At 43.3% G+C, this 22,597-nt stretch overlaps 1 protein-coding gene across 1 annotated transcript in view; it reads right to left on the bottom strand.

Annotated features, from left to right (window-relative positions):
* The window catches only part of COL4A4 (collagen type IV alpha 4 chain), a 162,149-nt gene that overhangs the window by 41,026 nt on the left and 98,526 nt on the right, over positions 1-22,597 (bottom strand). Inside the window, exons 26-35 of the mRNA XM_025404398.1 lie at positions 17,397-17,465; positions 14,993-15,100; positions 14,267-14,485; positions 12,309-12,470; positions 10,805-10,975; positions 9,463-9,606; positions 6,883-6,990; positions 5,586-5,767; positions 4,669-4,732; positions 2,022-2,102 (exon numbers count right to left, since the gene is read on the bottom strand). Coding sequence (XP_025260183.1) covers positions 2,022-2,102; positions 4,669-4,732; positions 5,586-5,767; positions 6,883-6,990; positions 9,463-9,606; positions 10,805-10,975; positions 12,309-12,470; positions 14,267-14,485; positions 14,993-15,100; positions 17,397-17,465 — 1,308 coding nt within the window. The remainder of the gene's footprint in view (positions 1-2,021; positions 2,103-4,668; positions 4,733-5,585; positions 5,768-6,882; positions 6,991-9,462; positions 9,607-10,804; positions 10,976-12,308; positions 12,471-14,266; positions 14,486-14,992; positions 15,101-17,396; positions 17,466-22,597) is intronic.

Here is a 22,597-nt window from a genome sequence, read left to right on the forward strand (position 1 = left end):
GACAATGATGATCATTGCACTTTACATTTGCATAATCATTTTCAGTTTCAGGTTCTTTCGTTTGATCCTCAGGACAATCCTGCAATATGCATAGGGCCAGTTTACAGGTGAGGAAACTACGCTCAGAGAAGATACTCAGCTTATCCAAGATCACAGGTGAAGTAATAATGGTTGACTTTGAGCCACTGATTTTTCCCTTCTGAGGCTTCTCACTTTCATATTTGTCATGAACTCCCATAATGCTGACCTCAAAACTCTTTTCCCCATCAAATGTACACTTCAGTTATACAGTTCAGTTAAAATATTATACTATAGCCTAGGCCGGGCACAGTGGATCACACCTGTAATCCCAGCACTTTGGGAAGCCGAGGCAGGCAGATCACTTGAGGCCAGTAGTTTGAGATCAGCCTAGCCAACATGGTGAAACTCTGTCTCTACCAAAAATACTAGGTGTGGTAGAGCACACCTGTAGTCCCAGCTACTTGGGAGGCTAAGGTGGGAGAATTGCTTGAACCCAGAAGGTGGAGGTTGCAGTGAGCCAAGATCGTGCCACTGCACTCCAGCCTGGGCGAAAGAGCAAGACTCCATCTAAAATACACACACACACACACACACACACACACACATATATATATACACACACTATCTAAATGTATTTGTTCATGTCAGAGGTGAAAGACCCATAAGAAAGAGTGGGAAGAAGGTGGGAAAGGTCGTTTTTGTCACTGTACTAACTTGTTTTTGTTAGACTTCCATTTTAACAATCTTATAATATAAAAACAAAGAAAATAAAATTTCTCATATAGTTCTGCTCAGAAAATATCTAATATTCTTTCTGTTATATGAAATGAAACACAGCTATTGCCAGAGGGAATTTTAAGGTAATGCACACATTTATTAATACGAGGTGTTTTAATTTACAAGGGACCCATCTAAACACAAACCTGATTTCTAACCTGACCACTATTGGCTGAACGCCCTGGGGTATAACTTATTTAACCAGGCATCTGTGGATGGACATTTGTTCCATCCAAACAATGCACATTCCTGGGCATGCATCTTTGTACACTTGTCTGATTATTGACTCCAGATAAATTCCTAGGAGAATTCCTAAGTCAAGGGATATGCATATTTTAAATATTGATGCATTTCTATAGGGTCCAGAAAGGGGGGACCAATTAATGTCTCCAACATTTTCTGAAATGTAAACATATATGAGTGCAAACCAATAGAGCATTCTGTCCTAAGGCTGCTTTCTCCTCTAGGGGTCCTGTTCTGTTGGCTTGAACTCAAATGGTTTCCCTTTGCCTGTAAAGCATGGAGCTGTGCATAGCACTGGCACTTCCCTTCTACTGTGGGTCATCTAATGTAGCCAGTTGTGGCCTCAACTGTCACAAGAACTCAATGGTGCATCACAATCCATTCTGAAGGATTCCATGTTAATTGTTGTTGAGAAGCAAAATACTGTTTTAAATGACTTAGATTTCTTGTTGGTGATGAGGCTTACGTTTGCTTGATTTGGTTTGATTTTTAGTAAATTAAAATAGATTCAATGATAGCTCAACAATGGTGCACCTCACTTACACTGGCATATGCTTTTCTCAGCAGAAAGAAAGAGCTGGAATGACAACCTGCAGCTGTAGTCAGTGTGAGTGGTTATTGCGAATGCATCATTTTAAATGATAGAGGGTACAAAATGGTCCAGATTTTAATTGTTTGCAGTATTCATTTTTGAGTTTGCCAAAATATGGGCACACCTGGGGAGTTTACTGTTGTGTCAGCATCATCGGTCACATGAGTCATGATGGAAAAATGATTGCGAATCCTTCGTGTATAACCCTGGTGTTCTTCTAGGCCAGGAATGCTATGGAAGTGCTTATATATAATCCAGTTTATCTGTACCTTAATGCACGAAGGGGGAAGAAAATATTGATATGATCATTGCCAGCTAGAAGTAACTGTTCTGCTTTTCAAACTAAACTATATTTTTTTGTTTTAGTAAGAAAAATATGCAGCTATACCTGGACATCCAGAGCTACCTGGCTCACCCTTTGGACCAGGTGGACCAAAGTGACTGGCAGGGGCAGGGTCACCTTTGTTTCCTGAAAGGGATAAAATGCATGTTACATAATTTTAGACAATTTAATTTGGTCTCATACAGGTGACAATAACATTTATGGTATTTGTCTATATAGCTTATCTTCAGATATTTTAGGAGAGTATTTTTAAATATTTCTTTTCTAAAGAAAAACAAATAGAAATATAAAATGCAAGATGCATTTTACATACCACACACACACATACACACACACAGTTTTAGAGTTCATCACAATCATAAGGATCTCCAGGTCTTGATAAGTTTGAGTTTTTAAGTCCTGAAAAAATTTTCAAATTTAAGTTTCTAGTTAAGAAATTATTTGGCATTGAGTGCCAAATAATTTGGCAAATCATCCTTATGTTTTTGAAACAAAAAGCAAAAATTATCACTGTTTTGGCTGCTGCAATCATATTTCAAGCTCTTTTATAAGGCAGCTCAACTCAATGTCCTAGAAAAAGAAAATCACAAAGGCATACTGCATTGATGACAACAGATGGCACATTCAAAAGTCACTGTAGGCCATGACTCCCACAGTCCCACAAAGCTACTGGACACTCCATAATGCTTCCAGACACAAGGACCTACATTATGGTTGGGAGCCAGTTTGAAGTGGAGGACTCAAAATGGAGTGGGAAGAAAGGCAAGAAAATAGATGGGGTTTCAAGAGAATTAGAGAGGTAAGTTAAGTGTATCTTACAGTAATTGCCCATTTACACCCCTTTCTAAAGGGGTCCCACCAGCACCTTGTGGAAGCCTTTCTCCTATCTGACTCTACTCATAATCATGGCCAATTGCTTGAGGAGTGGAATTCTGGCCCATTCCAGGTCAAACAAGTCTTTCCTTCAGAAGATGGAATAAGAAAGTGAGAATTTGAAGTCCTTGGCTATTGGGGCAGAAACCAAGAGCATTATCATGAGTTGTCCTGATGTAGAACATATTAGAGTGCAAACCAACATATCCAGAAATATCCAGAAAAGATACTGTGTAGAGAGAGATGAAGCCAGTTGGTAGACAGTTAAGTAAAAAAATATACCATGGGAAAAAGTGAGAAACCATGGATTGCTTAAGGGCTAGGGTCCCTTTAGCCTTGGCAGAACTATGTCTCCTATCTGTGGGATCCATAAGACATCTTTGACTCCAGGTATCTTGAGTGCATTTCAATTCCTTGTAAGCATGGCCCAATACAAGTATGAAGGAAGTGAGAAGAGGTAGGTTTTTACTGTGAAAGAAAAGTAAAGAGACTATAATAAATGTATAGGTAAGTGGAAAAGGAGTAACTTCTGAACCCTGAAGTTATAAAATATCAAAATCAAATATAAAATTTTTTCTATTTGTAACCATTCCCCAAGAAGGGATCTAGATTATATTCTTTCTGAAGAAATAAGCCCACACAGGTCATGTTTCTTACAGCATTTAGCATATTATTTATAGAGTGTCTCTCAAAGTAGTAAGACAGAGGATTGTAGGTGGTTCATTAACTAGTATTTTATATTTTAAATTTATTTTAACTTATATCAAAATAAAGGATAATTGCATGTTAACCTGTGAATTTACAGCTAGTTAGGCTAAGGCTAAGGTTAAAAAGGTGAATCATTTGAAAGTAGATTTAAAGAAAAATATCAACCCAATGGTATACCAAGATAGTAAAACTATTAAAGGTTTTATGCAAATATTGCAACTAAGATATCCTGCTCTTTGTTTACTTGTTTGTCTGAATAAAGGGTTAATGAAGCCTCTCTTTCACTAGAATGTTAGGTGTGTTACAATGCAACATTGCTTTTGACACAAGGTAAACTAAGGCCCATGGGGCCAAATGTAGCCTGCAGCCAATTTTGCAAATAAAATTCTATTGGAAAACAGCCACACTCCTTTGTTTACATATAGTCTATAGCTGCTTTCACACTATAACAACACAGTTGAATAGTTGTGACTGAGACCATATAGCCCAACAAGCTGAAAATCATTATTATCTGGCTCTTTAGGAAAAAATATTTTGCTGACCTTGACTTATAGTGAAAAAAAAAAAAAAAACCCCAATTGTAAATTACATCTATCTTGGAACTTCTCAAGTGAACTCTTAGCACCTGCTGGAAAGTCATGGCTTTAGCCTCTATGTCCTAACTGGGACTCTAAAAGCTGTACTTATGGAGTCCTTAGAAAAGATACTGACTCCTGTGGGACATAGGGTTTCTAAGCCAAGGTGGGCACTGCCCACTGATGTGGATCTGTTATCCCTGCGGGCACTGCCCACTGATGTGGATCTGTTATCCTTGCAACTGAGCTGTTACTTGAGGGGCTGCAGTCACTCCATGGACTGCTGCTGGGACTCTCACGGAGGAGGAAGACACGAAGAGCCTGCAGGCATGCTGTTTTCTATCTGATACCCTTGGATCTGAGTGACAACTGTAGAACATTTGGATCTTGAGTGTTTGACTGTCTAAGAAGAGCCCCTTGGGTGCTGCAGTTTCTTGGATACACTTTGCTTATCATGTAAAAGGCACTTGTTTATAATGTTAGAAACTCTCGGGACTATGCATTTGACAGGTGGCTTCTGTATCTCCAAACCATACCTTTAGGTCCTCTTGCTCCATCGATTCCTGAAAATCCAGGGGGACCTGGAGAACCTGGCTCACCCTGACAGTTTAATGAAACAAAAGGCCTTAATCAGATTTCAAATACAAATGGCACATGCACGACACGATCCATTTGTAATTTTCTGTAACTAATTCGGTTTTTGTAATTTGCAGTGGTAATGAAAGTTGAAATGCATTGCAAGTCTCCCACTACATGTATCTAGTTTTTCAAAGTTGATATAGCTCCTCTAGAATTAGAGTTCTCAATAGCAACTGGTAGCATCCCATTCTCTACACTTGGTTGTGAAACAGCAATTGTGTTACTAATTTGAATTTTAAATTACAAATAAACAAGTTGATACTAAATAAAATAGTATTATAAGTCATAGCATATGAAAGACTTTAAAAATCCATTTCATTCCAAAAGATGGATAGTGAGTTATGCATTTTCCAGAAGTATAATGTTGGCTGCTACACATAATGTACCTCCTGGATTCTCAAAGGGTATTTCACTCATGGTTGTGAAGACTAAATATATTTAAAGCAAAATCTGCAATATCTGAAACTGGAAGACTTTAAAGAGAGGATTTGGGTGATTTTTCAGGACGACTTTCATTCCAGTAAACCAGTGGTCATGAGGCAAGTCTTCGTGGGTGGTTTAAACCAGGCTGGGGGATAGTGATTACGTGCCTTGGTCCTCTATTTTAGGGGAACCAGGCAGGTGCACTGGTCAGAAATGTCAGTTTCATCGTGGCCTTCTAGAAGGCTCTGTTTTCTCCTTGGGCTACACCTTACATTCTAAGAGCCAGTGAAAGGACAATGGTATATATGCTGGCAAATTATAGCCCCTTACGGACATCATAAGAGCGGAAAGGTTTTATTTTCTCTCCCCCCACAAAGCACTAGCCCCTTACCTGGTCACCTGGAAGCCCTGGAAAACCAATGAACCCTCTTAGACCAGTTGAGCCTGGAGGGCCTGGGGGTCCAGGAGGCCCTGGCTGACCTTTCTCACCAGGTTCCCCTCTGTGAAATCCAGGTGGTCCATATTTTCCCGGCTCTCCTCTTCTCCCTTGCATCCCGGGTGTTCCTTTATCACCTGATGAAGTTGGAGGTATTAAGGTCTCTGCTGAAATTTTGAGCTAGGTAATAGTTAGGCTGAGGGACTTCATCCTACTTTTAGGAGATAAAGCCAAAGGTATTGAGGATTCTGATTCCCAACCCAAGCCGCTTCCTGATCATTTCTGGTTTCAGTGACTTCACTGATGAAAGAAGCTGCCTGAGAACATCTAAGGACTATCAGAGGTGGGAGGGAGCACACAGGATTATTTGCTTCCACTGCTTATTTTACAAATGAAGAAGCACTTACCCAGAAAAGTTAAAATATTTCCCCTCTAACAACTAGCTGAGAGATGAGCACCTCATGCAGATTAAGTCTGACCTTGGAGGAGCACACAAATGGGGCTGTCAAAAATCCTCACTCTGCAATGTTTCTGTGGACCGTTAGCATGGGCATTGGGGTGTCTGTTAGAAAGGCAGGATCTCTGGCTGCTCTAGAGCTGCTGAATCAGAATCTGCATTTTAACAAGCTCTCCAGGTAATTAATGTGCACTGAAGTTTGAGAGGCACTGGTCATAATGACTTGAACAGTCATTGTGCTATTCACTTTAAAATCAATTACCAAACCTGAAACCAGTAGTTTTTGTATAGCTCAGGTTGATCCTAGTTTAGAATATCCAAATCTAGGAATACACAGGAACTTCGGCTAAGTTTTAGCATGGAGGAGCAAAAAATGTACCACAAGGTTTATTTGTATCTAAAAAATGGCCTTTTCTCGTGGTGGCTCACGCCTGTAATCCAGCACTTTGGGAGACCAAGGCGGGTGGATCACCCGGAGTTTGAGACCAGCCTGGCCAACATGGTAAAACTCACGTCTCTACTAAAAATACAAAAATTAGTCAGGTGTGGTGGCATGCACCTATAATTCCAGCTACTCGGGAGGCTGAGGCAGGAGAATCGCTTGAACCCAGGAGGCAGAGGTTGCAATGAGCTGAGATGGTGCCACTGCACTCCAGCCTGGACGACAAGAGCGAAACTCCATCTCAAAAAAAAAAAAGGCCTTTTCTAATCTCTGTTATTGGGGAAAGTTGCCTACACATGCGATCTGTAAGGATGTCAATTTATTTGATATGGTTAAAAACTCTAAGTGTTTACCTCTTTCTCCTGGGAATCCATCATCTCCAGGAGGTCCAGGTTCCCCGGGTTTTCCCTTTTTGGAAATGATAGCCATTTCTCCTTCATCTCCAGGAGGTCCTATGGCTCCTATAGATATTAATTATGCAAGAACAAAATGAACAGGAACATCGCACACATAATTCATCTGTTACCACATTTCACTCCCAAATTACAAATTCCCACTTAACCTACGAAGCTGTATTTATGTAGATCACAAAACATCACCATCGTTGGCTGATTTCCTAAAGGAAAGTCAGTCATCTTTTACATTCCTGACCCCACTTGTCCAGTCACAGAGTCTGGTGTACCGGCAGTGCTCACTGAATGTTTGCCAAACTCAGCCAAACTGGTCTGGGTCTTCACTGAGGTTAAGACAGATTTGAAAAGTTCCAGTCTACAAAAAAGGTCGCTTTGTGCTATAAAGTTTGAATTTGCCCATCTCATATTTCCAGTTCCATGTCTCCTCCTAGCCATCCTCTCTTACTTTCCTTGTATTGAAAGAACAGACACTTATCTCAATGTGGCACTCCTCACAGTGACTTCCGAAAGGTAGGTAGGACATAGTGTACTTCTGCCTGATTTTGTAAACACTGCCCAGCTATAGCAGTGTGCAGGCATGGGCTCCTACCAGCTTGACGAGTGCCAATTACCACAATTCAAGAACCCTGCAAGCCAGTTGTTAAACCATTGCTAACTTTAAATCAGCCATGGCAGGAGTATTTACAGTGTGGCACTCAGCAAACACTATAAACCACAGTGCTTTTTTTTTTTCCTTTTTCAAAGAACTAGTTTACTAGCCCATCACTGGCATTAGTCCAAATTTTAATTTTTAGTGGGATAATTGTATAGTAGCATAATAGCACAGCAAACATCACTTATCTAAGCTAGCAAAGAGTGACTCTTTGGTCCCTTGATTGTACATAATGTACAAGCTAGTAAAACAAAAAATTGTGGTAGACTCAATCAACTAAGAAGAAAAGGTAATTTTAATTCAATATGAGGCTACTTGCCCAAAAGGCCTTAAGGGCAAAAATCCTTGGGTCTGAAAATTGTCAAGCATTTTTTTCTCAACACTGGAAAGGAAATATTATCTTCACCCATTAGTGCCCCAGAACTAAGAAGTGGGAGTAAACATTTAACAGGGATGAGGACATAATATTTAAACCATTGCTCTCAAAAACTTATTTTTCATAGTAAAGAAAACTTTTTTTCTTTTTTTGAGACGGAGTCTCCTTCTGTCGCCCAGGCTGGAGTGCAGTGGCATGATCTTGGCTCACTGCAAGTTCCACCTCCCAGGTTCACACCATTCTCCTGCCTCAGCCTCCTGAGTAGCTGGGACTACAGGCGCCCACCCGCACGCCTGGCTAATTTTTTGTAGTTTTAGTAGAGACAGGGTTTCACCATGTTAGCCAGGATGGTCTCGATCTCCTAACCTTGTGATCCGCCTGCCTCGGCCTCCCAAAGTGCTGGGATTACAGGCGTGAACCACCGCGCCTGGTCAGAAAACATTTTTTTCAAATGAAACTTGGGGAAACTCTACTCGTGGCCCAGATGAAAGTGGACTCATGGTAGTTCAGAGGTTGGCAAACTGCAGCCCATGGGCCAAATCCCTCCTGCTACCAGTTCTGTCAGCACATGAGATGCGAATGGTTTTTACACTGTGAAATGGTTGAGGGGTAAAACTCAAAAACAAGATAATATTTCATGGTGTGAAAATTATATGAAATTCAAACCTTCGTATCCATAAATACCATCTTATTGAAATTTTATTTTATGTTTGTTTCTGTGTTGTCTATGTCTGCTTTCATGCTACAAAAGCAGACTTGAGTCACTGTGACAGAGACCAGAAGGCCTGCAAAGCCTGAAATTGTCATTACCGTGCTTTTTACAGGAAGAGCTTACCAGCCTCTGTTCTAACTGAAACAGAGGTAGGAGAACAAGAGGCCCCCTTCCCAAAAGGTGAGAAAGTTCTCTGAAACCTAGAAGCTATAAATCAGTGCGTTAAGAACTACTCGTTAGGCCAGGGGCGGTGGCTCACGCCTGTAATCCCAGCACTTTGGGAGGCCGGGGAGGGCGGATCACGAGGTCAGGAGATCGAGACCCTCCTGGCTGACACGGTGAAACCCTGTCTCTACTAAAACTACAAAAAATTAGCCAGGCGAGGTGGCGGGCACCTGTAGTCCCAGCTGCTCAGGAGGCTGAGGCAGGAGAATGGCATGAACCCGGGAGGCGGAGCTTGCAGTGAGCCGAGATCGCGCCACTGCTCTCCAGCCTGGGTGACAGAGCGAGACTCCGTCTCAAAAAAAAAAAAAAAAAAAAAGAACCACTTGTTAATTATTTTTCAATTAATAGAGCAGTTCATATGCCATGTATATGTAATAAGATTAAAAGGTAAATAAAATGAGTTTTGTTTAAAAATCTAAAACAAACACCATACAACTAAAAGGAAGAGGAATCCAAGCTTCAGAAAGGTCCTGTTTTATATTTCAGAGATCACGTTTCTAGGTGTGGATCAAATACCAGAAACAAACGCATGTTGCATGGCTGTATTTTATTTACCTTTGGCCCCTCTCACTCCCCGGTCTCCGGGAAAGCCAGACATGCCCTTCTCTCCAGGTTCTCCCTTTGTGCCAGGACATCCCTCTGCACCAGGCTTTCCTCTTTCTCCGGGAAAACCTGGGAAACCAGGCAGCCCCCGGGGTCCTGGTGAAACGAGAGCATAAAGTTTTAGGAAAATATTTTATTATTTATTTTTTCAGCGGGGGGAGGTGGACAGAGTCTCACTCGGTCACCCAGGCTGAAGGGCAGTGGCACCATCTCGGCTCGTTGCCACCTCTGCCTCCCAAGTTCAAGTGATTCTCCTCCCTCGGCCTCCCAAGTAGCTGGGATTACAGGCGTGAGCCACCGCACTTACTAATTTTCGTATTTTTAGTACAGACAGAGTTTCACCATGTTGGCCAGGCTGGTCTCAAACTCCTAGCCTCAAGTGATCCACCCGCCTCAGCCTCCCGAAATGCTGGGATTACAGGTGTGAGCCACTGTGCCCGGCCCTAGGAAAGACTAGTATGATTCTTATATATTGTGTTCCTGTAGTCCATCTACAGACGCAAACTCCTGCCTAATGCTGAGTTTCTATTCAAAGTAAACAACAATTGTCAACCTCACTGCGCTTAATAGTTGGGCTCGGTTGGGCAAGGTGGCTCAGACCTGTAATCCTAGCACTATGGAGACCAAGGCAGGAGGATCCCTGAGGCCAGGATTTCAAGATCAGCCTGGGTAAAACAGGGAGATCCTCTCTCCTAGAAAAAAAAAAAAAAATTAGCCAGGGGTGGTGGCACATGCCTGTAGTCCTAGACTCACATGTGAGTCTGGCTGAGGTGGGAGGATCACTTGAGCCCAGGAGTTCCAGGCTGCAGTGAGCTATGAGCCTGCCACTGCCCTCTAGCCTGGGCTACAGAGCGAGTCTCTGCCTCAAAACAAAACAAAACAAAACAAATCCATGCTCTGCTGTCCTGTCCTCAGTTTCCTACCTACAGACCTGAAGTGTGGGCCCTGATGTGTCTGAGTCCTAATCCCCCAATTGGGGGTACGGATGAGAGTGGGGACCCCATCCAAAATGAAAATGCACCTTCCCCGACCCTAGGACTTTACCGTGCTACCCAGTCCTCAGGAATTCTGTGGCCCTAACACCTTCAAACCCCTTTTCCCATTGACCAGCACAGAAACATTCTGCCACTGGAAATAACGATGCAGAGGACAAGAGCAAGGGAGGCATCATTAAGGGAAGGACAAAGCCAGACTAACAGTTAACTCTTTTCATGTGGTCATCTGTCCAGTCTTCACTTGGCAGTGGATTTCATGTTTCTAAGATGGGGGGACATCATGGAAAAGCACTACCTACCTTTTGGACCTGGAGGACCAGGTAGCCCATCATCCCCAAAGGGACCTGGGATTCCTGGGAGGCCCGGGGGACCATGTGCCCCAGGCCGTCCTGGGAGTCCAGGGAGACCTTTCATTCCAGCTGGCCCAGGAGGCCCCACATCTCCCGGCTGTCCTTTCCCACCTGGAGCACCTAAGACAAACCACAGTGACCACAGTGTGTGAAGGCTGAACACTGGCTTCACACACAGCAGGAAAAACATACAGTAGCTTAAACCATGCATTAAACAACAGTAAAACAATATTTGTTGGCTAAAATAATAGTAGAAACTTTCCATCAATCTAAGAATATATTTTTCTAGATGATATAAATAGAAGGGCAGATCACTTGAGTAAATGTTTCCCAGCAGGGATGAATGAAGATTATAAAAGTATTTTTAATGGAAAATAGAAAGAAAAAACAAACATTGTATTTGTATTTCCTCTTGCTGGAGAGAAACTAATAGAAGAAAACTTTCCAGGTTTTTCCTGAAGCTCTACAGCCGAGCGAACTTCAGTCGGAAGTCAGAGCTGATGTCTAGCGTTGTTGGTGCTAGAAATATGGCTGTAGTGGAAAGTTTTGCCTCAATCTTGTTTTAATTTTTCAAGTGTATATATTACTGCATTTGGATAAAAGCAATGGGATTTAAACAACAGAGTAAACAATGTGAATAGTGAAATGAAGATCATATTGAAAATAGCTCGTGCTATGTTCTGAATGTGTCCCTCCAAAATTCATATGTTGAAAGTTAATCACCAATGTGATAGTATTAAGAGGTGAAGACCTGGGGAGGTGATTAAGTCATTAGGGCAGCGCCCTCATGAATAAGATTGGTGACCTTATTAAAGAGGTGCAAAAGAGCTGTTTGCCTCGTCCACTTGTGAGGACACAAGGAAGGCACACCAGATCTGCTGGCAGCTTGATCTTGGACTTCCCAGCCTCCTGAGCCATAAGAAATAAATTTCTGTTGTTTATAAATTGCCTAGCTTAAGGTATTTGGTAGAGCAGTGCAAATGGACTAAGACAGCCTCCCTGCACCTTGTATTAGGAGACACTCCAGGGGTCTCTTGTGTTCCTACATCTTGATGGATATGCCAAGAATGCAAGATCCTGATGCTCTTTCTCTGGGAAACTTCTCAAGCTTGTGTTTGCAGCAAGCACCCTTGATAGATGATATAGCACTTTCCTCGATAGGAAAAGCAGGCTTTCTCACAGGCTGCTATAAAGCAGTGGTTCCTTGGCTCAGGGCTCCTCCCATATAAAGGAACCCACTGTGTGAGTGGTCTACTAGCCCACTATGCTGCCCCATGAGACTTGGGTGACAGAGGGAAATGATGCAAACCAACATGAAACTCATGAGTAACGAAATCCTTTATCTCTGACTCAGGACTCTTGCTTCTGGCAGCATCCATAAAAAAGAAAGAGGGGAGCTTATTTAGTTGTAAGTAGGGTAAGCCCCAGACCCTTTACAGTTCTTGACACTTACCTGGGCTACCTGGATCCCCAGGGAGTCCCGGTTGCCCTGGTATTCCTGGAGCACCTCTTTCACAGGAATGGCCAGGTGGACCTGGGACACCTGGAAACCCAGCATGTCCCTCTCTGCCTTTGGGACCTTTAAGACCTGGGAATCCAGGAATGCCAGCTGGCCCTGAAATGATACAATGCATCCATGACATTTGTGACATAAAACTGTACAGATGGCCCATGATGAATTGTTCAGGCATATCAGTACTGGAGGTGAACATTTTCATCCTGAATCAGTGCTCAAATGGGTTAAATCTTTGAATGAATTTCTTATCATAGATGTAATGAGTTCCTTATGAATAGAGAATGCATTGCTAAGTGAGTTACTTGATAAGGTTATATGAACTGCAAAGTTGCCAATGCAAATAAGAAACCACTTGGTTCTTCCTAATTTTAATTAACCTCTAACTTTGCATCAAGCTTTACACCAAATCTCTACAATATTTACAAACCCAATTTGCACTGTATGAATTTGCATTTTATGAGAGATTTCATCACTTGCACTCTCAAATTTCTACTTACTGGAAAGACAGTGTCATAATCTTCAGGAAAGAACATCCCCCATCATTCCACACCCTAACCCAAAAATCTACTTTGTTTTCCTATGTTTTCTTTGCATTTTGGTTCACATTTACATTTAAAAATAGTAATCACAGTGCAAATTCAGTTGTTGGAGCACTTCAGATTGCATATTAATTTGTAAATGTTTTCCATTTTGTTGCAGTTTTTACAAATATGATTTTAATTGCTAATGACTGGATATTTCTTTGAGAGAGAGAATGCGTGTATGTGTGTGTCTGTCTTTGTTCTTCCCAATTATTCCTCTGCTGTGGATAATACTACAAGAGCATTTTCATATCTATAACTTTCTTCCATTGAACACTTCCCTTAGATACATTTTCACAAGTGAGATAGTCGGATTACTGGGTCATTATTTTTACTGACTTACATCATGTTTCACCTGTTACTTTCCAATTAATTGTTTCTTTGAATATGAATATTTTTATTTACAAACTTCCATACAAGCTCCTTGAGGGTGCTAATTCTCCTCCTCCCCTCCACATGTCCTGTGCTAATGTACTCTAGTGGATGCCTAATAAACATTGGCCCACCCACTTTTAGAAAAGAACCAGAATGTTGTTTGTAAACATCTGGTCTGTAGTCCACATCTTGATCACCATCACCCAAGAGGCCCACTGAAGTTCAGATGTGGGGCCCCACCCCACCCCAGAAATAATGAATCAGAATTCATCAGACTGGGGTCCTGAAGACAATAATTTTCATGAGCTGCCCCACCCCGACTTGGTTATTTTTAAGTACATTAAAACCTGAAAAACTCCACTGGGGATCCTGAAGGATCCTTACAGATTTTAGAAAAGGATATGAATCAGGGTCCAGGCCATCTTCCTCTTTTGCGTTTGATGCCCTGCCTGCCACCCCAGATGGAATGAAAGTCCCTCTACCCTGTCTTCTATCTGAAGACAGCTTGTCCTCTAAGCTCAGCTCATGCCCAGCTCTCCCACAGAGTGTTCCCAGATGCCAGCCTACAGCTCCAGCCCCTGAGCTACTCTTCCTCTTACAATCAGGCCTGCCTACCTTCCACCTGGCAACAGCCCCCAGACAGGTTACACAGTCCCTGCTGTTGGCCTTTGCAGCACCAACATACTAGCTGCGGAACCAAAATGAGTTGAGTGAACAACAGTGAGCTGCCCTGCATTTGAAAACAACCAATAAAATGCAAGGACAAGGCTGGAAATTCAGGTTATTTGAAATGTAACCAGTACCCCATATGAGGGAGAACACTTGGGTAAACTGTTTATATTCTACATGGCTAAAGCAAAATAATCTAAACATTCTTCAGTGACCTGTTCCAAAACTGAGCCCGCTCTATGCACCGAAAGGACAGCAAAGCCCTCATACCTTCAGCCCCTGGATATCCCGGATCACCTCTGGGTCCTTTTATCCCTGGCACTCCTGAAAGACCCCTCTTTCCCGGGGGTCCCAGGTGACCAAATGCAGGGTCTCCCGGGATTCCTTTCTGACCATTCACTCCTGGTGACCCAGGAGGGCCTGGGGGCCCAACAGGGGAGGACCCCTTTTCACCTCCAAAACCCGGATCGCCTATGTCACCACGAAAACCTATTTAACAACAACAACAAAATTAATGATAACATGTGCAAGTATAGAACAAATACATATAAGACTACTTTGATAAAAATATGTTTCTTAAAAACACAGGGGTATTTACTAAAATTAAGAGCAGTTTAACAGGTAATGTTGTTTTACCACCTTTTGTAGAGAGATAAACTGCACCTTTGTGTTTCCTATAAGCCAGTGATGTTTCCCTAATTGCTTTCCTTCTCTGGCAAACATTCTGGCTGGACTGAGTAGTTTCAACAACATAATAGACAAATAATAGCCCATAACTTATGCTTCAAGGTGGAAGGAGGCTTGGCAACTTATAAAATTATAATCTGAAGTTATCACAATATAGCTAAGAGTCTATCAAGAAACAGCATTTTCCTATTATCTAGGGATCCCTGGACCATTTCCTCAGGGAAATCATTCATCAGTAGAAATGTTAAAAAGTTCCTGATAGATACTCCCAAAGCAGAAAAAAAAACAAACATAAAAAACTTCACTGACCAGGTGGACCTGGTATTTCCGATGTTCCTGGTGTGCCAGGTCTGCCTTTATGCCCATCTGAACCACTCAGGCCAGGGGCACCTTGGGGACCTGGAAATCCCTTTGGACCTAAACAATTACAACAACAAAACACAGACTCAATAAAACAAAATCTAATGTGAACAAAATGAGATGTTTTTTTAAGTCTATATTAAGTCCTTTTAGAATATTTCTACTTTATGGAAGTAAGGATGTTGCTTATCCTGATTTACAAAATTATGTTGTAAGTCATATGATCCAAATGAATGTTTTCTAGGAGTGATTTTCTTAAGGCGCTTTCTCAGAAGCCATTCTGTGAAGGATTCTTCCTGAAAGCCTTTGGAACTTGCGCCACCATTCAGATGACTTTTTTTGGTATCTTCCTATGCTAGGTCTGAAGCACAACTATGCAACCATCGTCTGCTCTTGTAGGGGTAAAGAGGTGGTGGCCAATGTCTATCTTGATAAGAAAGGATCAGATTAAAGACCGAAATCTATTTCCCTGCATCTTACTGAATTTTCCCTTAAATGAAGTATAGGCAAAAAGCACTTGCAAAAAGTAATAGAGTATCTTTTTTTTTTTTTTTTTGAGACAGAGTCTTGCTCTGTCACCCAGGCTGGAGTGCAGTGGCATGATCTCGGCTCACTGCAAGCTCCGTCTCGTGGGTTCACGCAATTCTCCTGCCTCAGTCTCCCGAGTAGCTGGGACTACAGGCGCCCGCCACCATGCCTGGCTAATTTTTTGTATTTTTAGTAGAGACAGGGTTTCACCATGTTAGCCAGGATGGTCTCGATCTCCTGACCTCGTGATCCACCCGCCTCGGCCTCCCAAAGTGCTGGGTTTACAGGCATGAGCCACTGTGCCTGGCCTAGAGAATTTATTTTAAACCTTCTGTGATTTTCTACAAGGAGTTATCTCAGCTAAAATAATGTATTAATCATAAACTTCAATGGAGGCACAACCGTCAAATTAAAATTTGAGTAATCACTTCTCTCAAAGTTAAAAGCTGCTGAAAGTAATCAAACTTTTTTTTAATCCACTCATGACCAGTAAAAGTAAAAATGAATGTTCAATCCGTCAACCTGCAATTCTCAACTCCGCTGATATGGAATTATATTTCCACACACTCTTGCCATTGACTTGTGGTGGGTGGAGTGTAATTACCTGCCCTTTTACCCAGGGCTTGGTCATGTGACTTGTTTTGGGCAATAGCAAATGAATGACCATGATCCAATCAGAGGTGTGGAGGGAGCCTGTGAACTGAGTTGGCCCTCTTGCATTTCTGCAATCACATGAGAAAAGCCTGGCCTTACAATGAGATGCATGTTGCAACCCCAAACCTAACTTGGAGCTCTACTCTAAGCCAACAGAGACCATCTTAGATCAGCTAAACCCAACCAACCTGCAGACCCATAAGATAGAAAATAAGTGTTTGTTGTAGCCCACTGAGATTTTGAGATTATTTACACATTATTGTCATGAAATTTGATGGTAGAGAGAGTAACAGTCAGTCATTATTCATACTAGTAATGAATGGGTAGGGAACTCTAAAGAAAGAAGAGTCAGGCAAAATATCTTACATAGATTTTGGACTTAATTCATCTAAACCTAAGTGATTGATTCAAACAAAGCTGTGGCATGAGTGTGCAAACAAGGACAGAGATATTTGAGCTTTTTTTTCAAATGTTTCTGATCAAATGTTGGTTCTTTTGGAAAGTAAAACAAAGTAAAACTTACAATCAATAAACAAATGATCATTTTTCACTCTTGAGGCACAGGAAAGGAAAGAAGATATAGTTTTAAAACTTTCAGGCCAGGCATGATGGCTCACACCTGTAATCCCAGCACTTTGGGAGGCCGAGGTGGGTGGATCACGAGGTCAGGAGATTGAGACCAGACTAACCAATATGGTGAAACCCTGTCTCTACTAAAAATACAAAAATTAGCCAGGTGTGGTGGCAGGCACCTGCAGTCCCAGCTACTTAGGAGACTGAGGCAGGAGAATCGCTTGAAGCCAGGAGGCGGAGGTTGCAGTGAGCCAAGATCACACCACTGCACTCCAGCCTGGGAGACAGAGTGAGACTCCATCTCAAAAAAAAAATCTTTCAAGGGACAGACATTTTAACCGATATGTGAGCAAATCAAGGTAAATTTTGTTGCACAAAGGTTTGAAAAGCCCATCTGGAGTGTTCTCAAACCAACAGACTAGAGACCCAACTACAAATTACTACGAATGCTGTTTTCCCCTATCCACGGTCCCTCAAAACTTTGGAAATAATTTTGGAAATGTCCTAACTAGTCAGAGGATTCACTGTTGGTTTATCTGTCTTGCTGGTTCTTTTACTCTGGGAAGTATATAAGACAGTAACTTCTCATTGCTAATACCTGGAAGTCCGTCAAAACCTGGAGGGCCTTGCCTCCCAGGATAGGTCACATTGCAAGAAACTGTGTCACCTGGAATGAGAAAAGAAAAGCAACATTCACATAACTGATAGCCCAGTGGAATGTGAGGCTGTCTCAGCCACAACTTGCTCAGGATATGTTTCTGTATAGCACATGTAGAAGTCAAAGTAACAGACTCCCAAGTATCATTAGATCACTTGAGCTACTTTCATACAGAATTTTTAGATTTTTCCTGAAATCTGAATTTCAACCGTCAGAAGAGTTCTAAACATAATGAAGAAAAGAAATATATTGATTCTAAAAAGTATAAGTTTCAATAATCTAGAAAAACAATGTAGATGATAAAAATGTAATGGAGATGAACTACATGGGTAGTAGATAATAATAATGTAATGGAGATCTATTACATGCATATCTAACACAATACAATGAGAAGTTTTGATAAATCATGAAATAGCAGCAGGTGTCCAATGCTGAGTTCAGAAAATCTGTCTCTTACTATGAACATGGGGAAATTGTGCACATGAAGAGCCCGGGCTAGATGTGAATAGCTACCATTTATTGAGGGTCAGGTGCTTCAACTACATTGTCTCATTTTTCCTAATGACTTTCGCAATCTAGTAGCATCATCCCCTGTGTTAAAGAAATGTTTGAAGAAAGTTAATAAGTAGTTCAGGGTATGAATCAAAAATTGTCTAGAGAGATAGATATCATCAATAAGACACCAAAGTTTGAGCCTCTCAGTTCCTATCTCCTAAAATGGAATGTTTCTCTAATAGGAATAATATCTCATAATACATTTCTTTATATGCTGTCAGATCAAAGATATATGAGATGAATAAAAATGACATCAGATTTTATTGGGTTTTAGAGCATGAATTTATACCTTATCAAATACCAAGATACTTGCTTGCCTTTCTATATTATCAAAACAAGAACTAAGGATATTACTGTTTGGGTGAAGGAAAAGGGACAAGATGGAGGAAGGTGAACAAGATGGAGCAGTCCCTGTTGTTTCCCGGTTCTTCATCACAGATTTTCCCGCGCCCGGGAAAAGAACCAAATCAATTGAGCATGCGCAGAATGACGTCAAGCCAGGGACACCGAAATTCAAGAAGCCACTCCTACACAAACGCCCCAAACTCCTCCCCTTCCAGCTCCCAGGCATAAAAGTCCGCCGCCGGCCGGAGCCAGTGTGACTTCTTCAGCCCCCGCATTTGTGGACCAGAGAACATCACCCCAGAGCGCCGGCGCGACTTCCCTGGCCCCCCACACCTGAGGACCAGAGAACCTCATCCGAGAGTGTGTGCATACTTGCAATAAAAGACTGCCACTTTCTTATGTACTTTGGCCTCGTGTTTAATTACTTAGCTCTCCTAAATTAAGTTACATTAAATTAAATTAAATTAAAACAGTTGGTGCCGAAACCCGACCCAGGAGGAGACCCTTCCTCAACATTCCCTAGGGGTCTAACGAACCTCCTCTGCAGCGAACCGGCTCCCCACCCAACCAGCCACGAACACCAAACAAGTGTTCCAGCCTCCCACTGGTGCCGCTCTGAGAATTTCTCCTTCGGTGAGTACTCCCCTTTGTTAACCATCTCCGTCCGTTTCCGTGTCCTTGGCCTGGAGTCGTACATACGCCCAAGGACGTAGCCACCCTGTGGCACAGTGAGGTCTTCAACCCGGAGACGTCCGTCTTGAAGTTCCTCAATTCTCCGTTAGTGGCTCCAGGAGCCCCCGGTCTCTAGCAGCGGCAAAGGACGCTTTGCCACTGCGTGAGGTCGGTTTCCATTTCTGCTGGTTAAACAATGGGAACCTCACAATCGAAACCTCTCCACTGTGGCATGGCCGCAGTATAAATTAGACAACCAATCTCAATGGCCGCCAGACGGCACACTTGACTATAACATTCTATTAGATCTCTCTAATTTCTGCCAGAGGCTCAGAAAGTGGTCAGAAATTATCTATGTTCAAGGCTTTTAGGACTTGCACTCTCGTCCAGACCTGTGCGCCTGGTGTTAAATGGCCCAGGTCTTGTTAGCCTAAACCCCTAAACCCGGCCCTTGGCCCCCACCTCAGCAACTGAGGAGGACTCCACCTCCATTTCAGATGGGGCTGACGGCAGGCGACCTCCCTCCCGACTTTCCAACCCCCCTCCCTATGGACTTCCTACCACCCCTCCCAACGCTCCTTCTTCAGCCACTCCTCTCACCCCTCCCTATGGAGCTCCCACCGCCCCGCCCAACACTCCTCCCTCAGCCACTCCTCTTACCTCTCCCATTTCCATCCACACTCGCTCCAAGACCGCGGTAGCGGCCCCCATTAGTCAGCCCTCTACCAGTCAGCCTGCCCCAACCCCCTCTACCAGTCAGCCTGTCTGAACCTACCCTACTGGTCAGTCTGTTCCAACCTTCCCTGCTAGTTTGTTGGCCACCCCTTCGAGAAGTTGCCGGAGCCAAAGGACTAGTTAAAGTCCATGTCCCTTTTTCCTTGGCAGATCTTTCCAAGATTGAAAAACGGCTCCGCAATTTCTCTGCTAACCCCACCCTATATTCCAAGGAGTTTCGATACCTATGTCAGGCATATGATCTAACCTGGCATGACTTACAGGTCATTTTGTCCTCCTCCCTTAACACAGAGGAAAGAGAGCGTATTCTTGCAGATGCCGGGCAACATGCACATCAATGGCATTTTACTGACACCACCATCCCGTTAGGAGAGATGGCTGTCCTGTCCATAGAACCAGATTGGGACTACCAACCACAGCAGCCCGGCTGCCATAGGAAGGACATTATGATTCAATGTCTCTTAGCCGGTATGCAGGCAGCCTCTAACAAAGTGGTCAATTTTGATAAATTAAAGAAAATTATCCAACACCCAGATGAGAACCCGGCTTCCTTCCTAAATCGCCTTACAGAGGCACTAGCCCAATTTACTCGGCTAGACCCCACCTCCCCAGCCAGAGCAGCTGTCCTAGCCTCCTATTTTATCTCCCAGTCAGCCTCAGATATTCGAAAAAGCTAAAAAAGGTTGAAGATGGGCCTCAGACTCCCATACAGGAAAATTGGCCTTCAAAGTTTTTAACTCCAGAGAAGCAGCAGCTCAGGCTGCAAAGCTAGACAAGGAGAAAAGAAGGGCTGTGCTTCAGGCGCAAGCTCTAGTGGCTGCCCTCCAATCAGTGTTGCCCACTCTGCCGGCAGGGAAGACACAGGGCAAGTCTCCCAGGGGCTCCTGCTATAAATGCGGAGACCCAGGACACTGGGCAAACCAGTGTCCCCAGGCCAAGCCGGCCACTCTGTCTCGTCCATGCTTTAAGTGTGGCACAACTGGGCATTAGGAAAAAAGGTGTCCAAATCCTCGCCTGCCTACCACGCCATGCCCAACCTGCCAACAGGAAGGACACTGGAAGTCTGATTGCCCCGCCAGCAGGGCAGGCATTGCGCCTCAACGTGGTGCCTCTCCTCAAGGGTCGGAAGGCTCCTTCCAGCTCCTACACCTGGACGACGACTGACGGTGCCCACATTTGGAGACCCCTGTCACCCTTGCTGAGCCTAGGGTAACTCTACAGGTAGCAGGTAAGCCAATTTCTTTTCTCATCAATACGGAGGCTACCTATTCTTTTTTATCAACCTATGGAGGTCCTAGCCAGCCATCCACTATCTCAGTAGTTAGGGTAGACGGTAAACCGTCTAACCCTTGCCAGACCCCAGTGTTAAATTACTGCCTGGACTATGCATACTTTGCCCACTCTTTCCTCATCATGCCCTCTTGTCCCACCCCCCTCTTAGGACGAAACATGTTAACCTAACTCAAAACATCTATTCCCCTTCCCTTTCTCCAGGTGACCAGGTTCTACTCAAGGATCAACACCCTCCTCAAATTTTCCCGCTTCCTCACCATTCTTCATCTTAACTTAACTGACTTTTCCCTCATAAACCCCATAGACACCCTCCTTCCCGACCCATCCCCCAACCAGTAGGTTTCCCAACTTTTTACTCTCATAGAAGACCTAGCTTGGCAGGGTGCCCTTTGTGATTTTGGCAATGTTGAACTTACCCTCTACACCTTTGTCATCATTATTATGGTTCACTCTAATTCCCCTAGTTACTCCTACTAATCCTAACTTTGTATGGAGATTCTAAACCTGGTCTACAGACAACCAGATACACTCAGTCATGCAGGGCACTGCAGATTGTCGCCCCCCCACCCAGGGTTGTCACTCTGCCCTCTCCCTAAATAAAATGTGGACTCATTAGGCCAGGATGAAGGACAGATACAGGGAAGGAGAGGCTATAACCAGAAGGCAGTAGAAAGCCCAGACCTCCCCAAGGGCCTCTGCAGCACTCAGTCCCTGTTGAGTCAGAGATAGGGAGAAGCCAGGAGGTAGGGGAGTTGGTGAGGGGAGCAGCCTTAATGAGCAGGAGGTGGAGAGACGGAGACGGAGATGGAGACAAAGAGATACAGACAGAGACAGAGAGAGGCAGAGACGGACAGAGACAGAGATGAAGAGATAGAGATGGAGAAAGACAGAGATGGGGAAAGACAGAGATGGAGAGAGACAGAGAGAGAGACAGAGGTGGAGAGAGACAGAGGTGGAGAGAGACAAAGATGAAGAGAGACAGAGTGAGACAGAGATGGAGACAGAGAGAGACAGAGATGAGGAGAGACAGAGATGAAGAGAGACAGAGAGAGATAGATGAAGAGATACAGAGATGAACAGAGACAGAGATGAAGAGAGACAGAGTGAGACAGAGATTCCTTTTTGCTACTCTACGCCAAACTCTTCATGGTGTAATTGCACATAAGCTCCCAGCAGGACCCAGACGGCCCCTGTTGAAGGCTACTTTTGGTGTAACCAAACTCTATCTAAAACTGTTAACCATACCTCCATCACCCAGTACCTTTGCGTTCCGGTATCTTTAGTGCCTAGCTTAACCCTATATAGCGAAGGAGAATTGTCTGAACTAGCTTCCCAGCTCAGCTCCAGCAATAACATCCAAAAGTGGGCTGTTTTTCTTCCCTTAATTATTGGGGTTTCCCTAGCTTCAACAATTTAATGCCCCCTTTACCCCTGGACCACCGGTATGGCTACTGCCTGTAGTACAGCAGATGCTTCCATTCCTAATTCCCATACTAATCCTCTGCCTTATGTTATGTCTTGCTCCCATTCTAATAAAATTT

This window comes from Theropithecus gelada, chromosome 12 (genome assembly GCF_003255815.1).
Source record: "Theropithecus gelada isolate Dixy chromosome 12, Tgel_1.0, whole genome shotgun sequence".
NCBI lineage: Eukaryota > Metazoa > Chordata > Mammalia > Primates > Cercopithecidae > Theropithecus > Theropithecus gelada.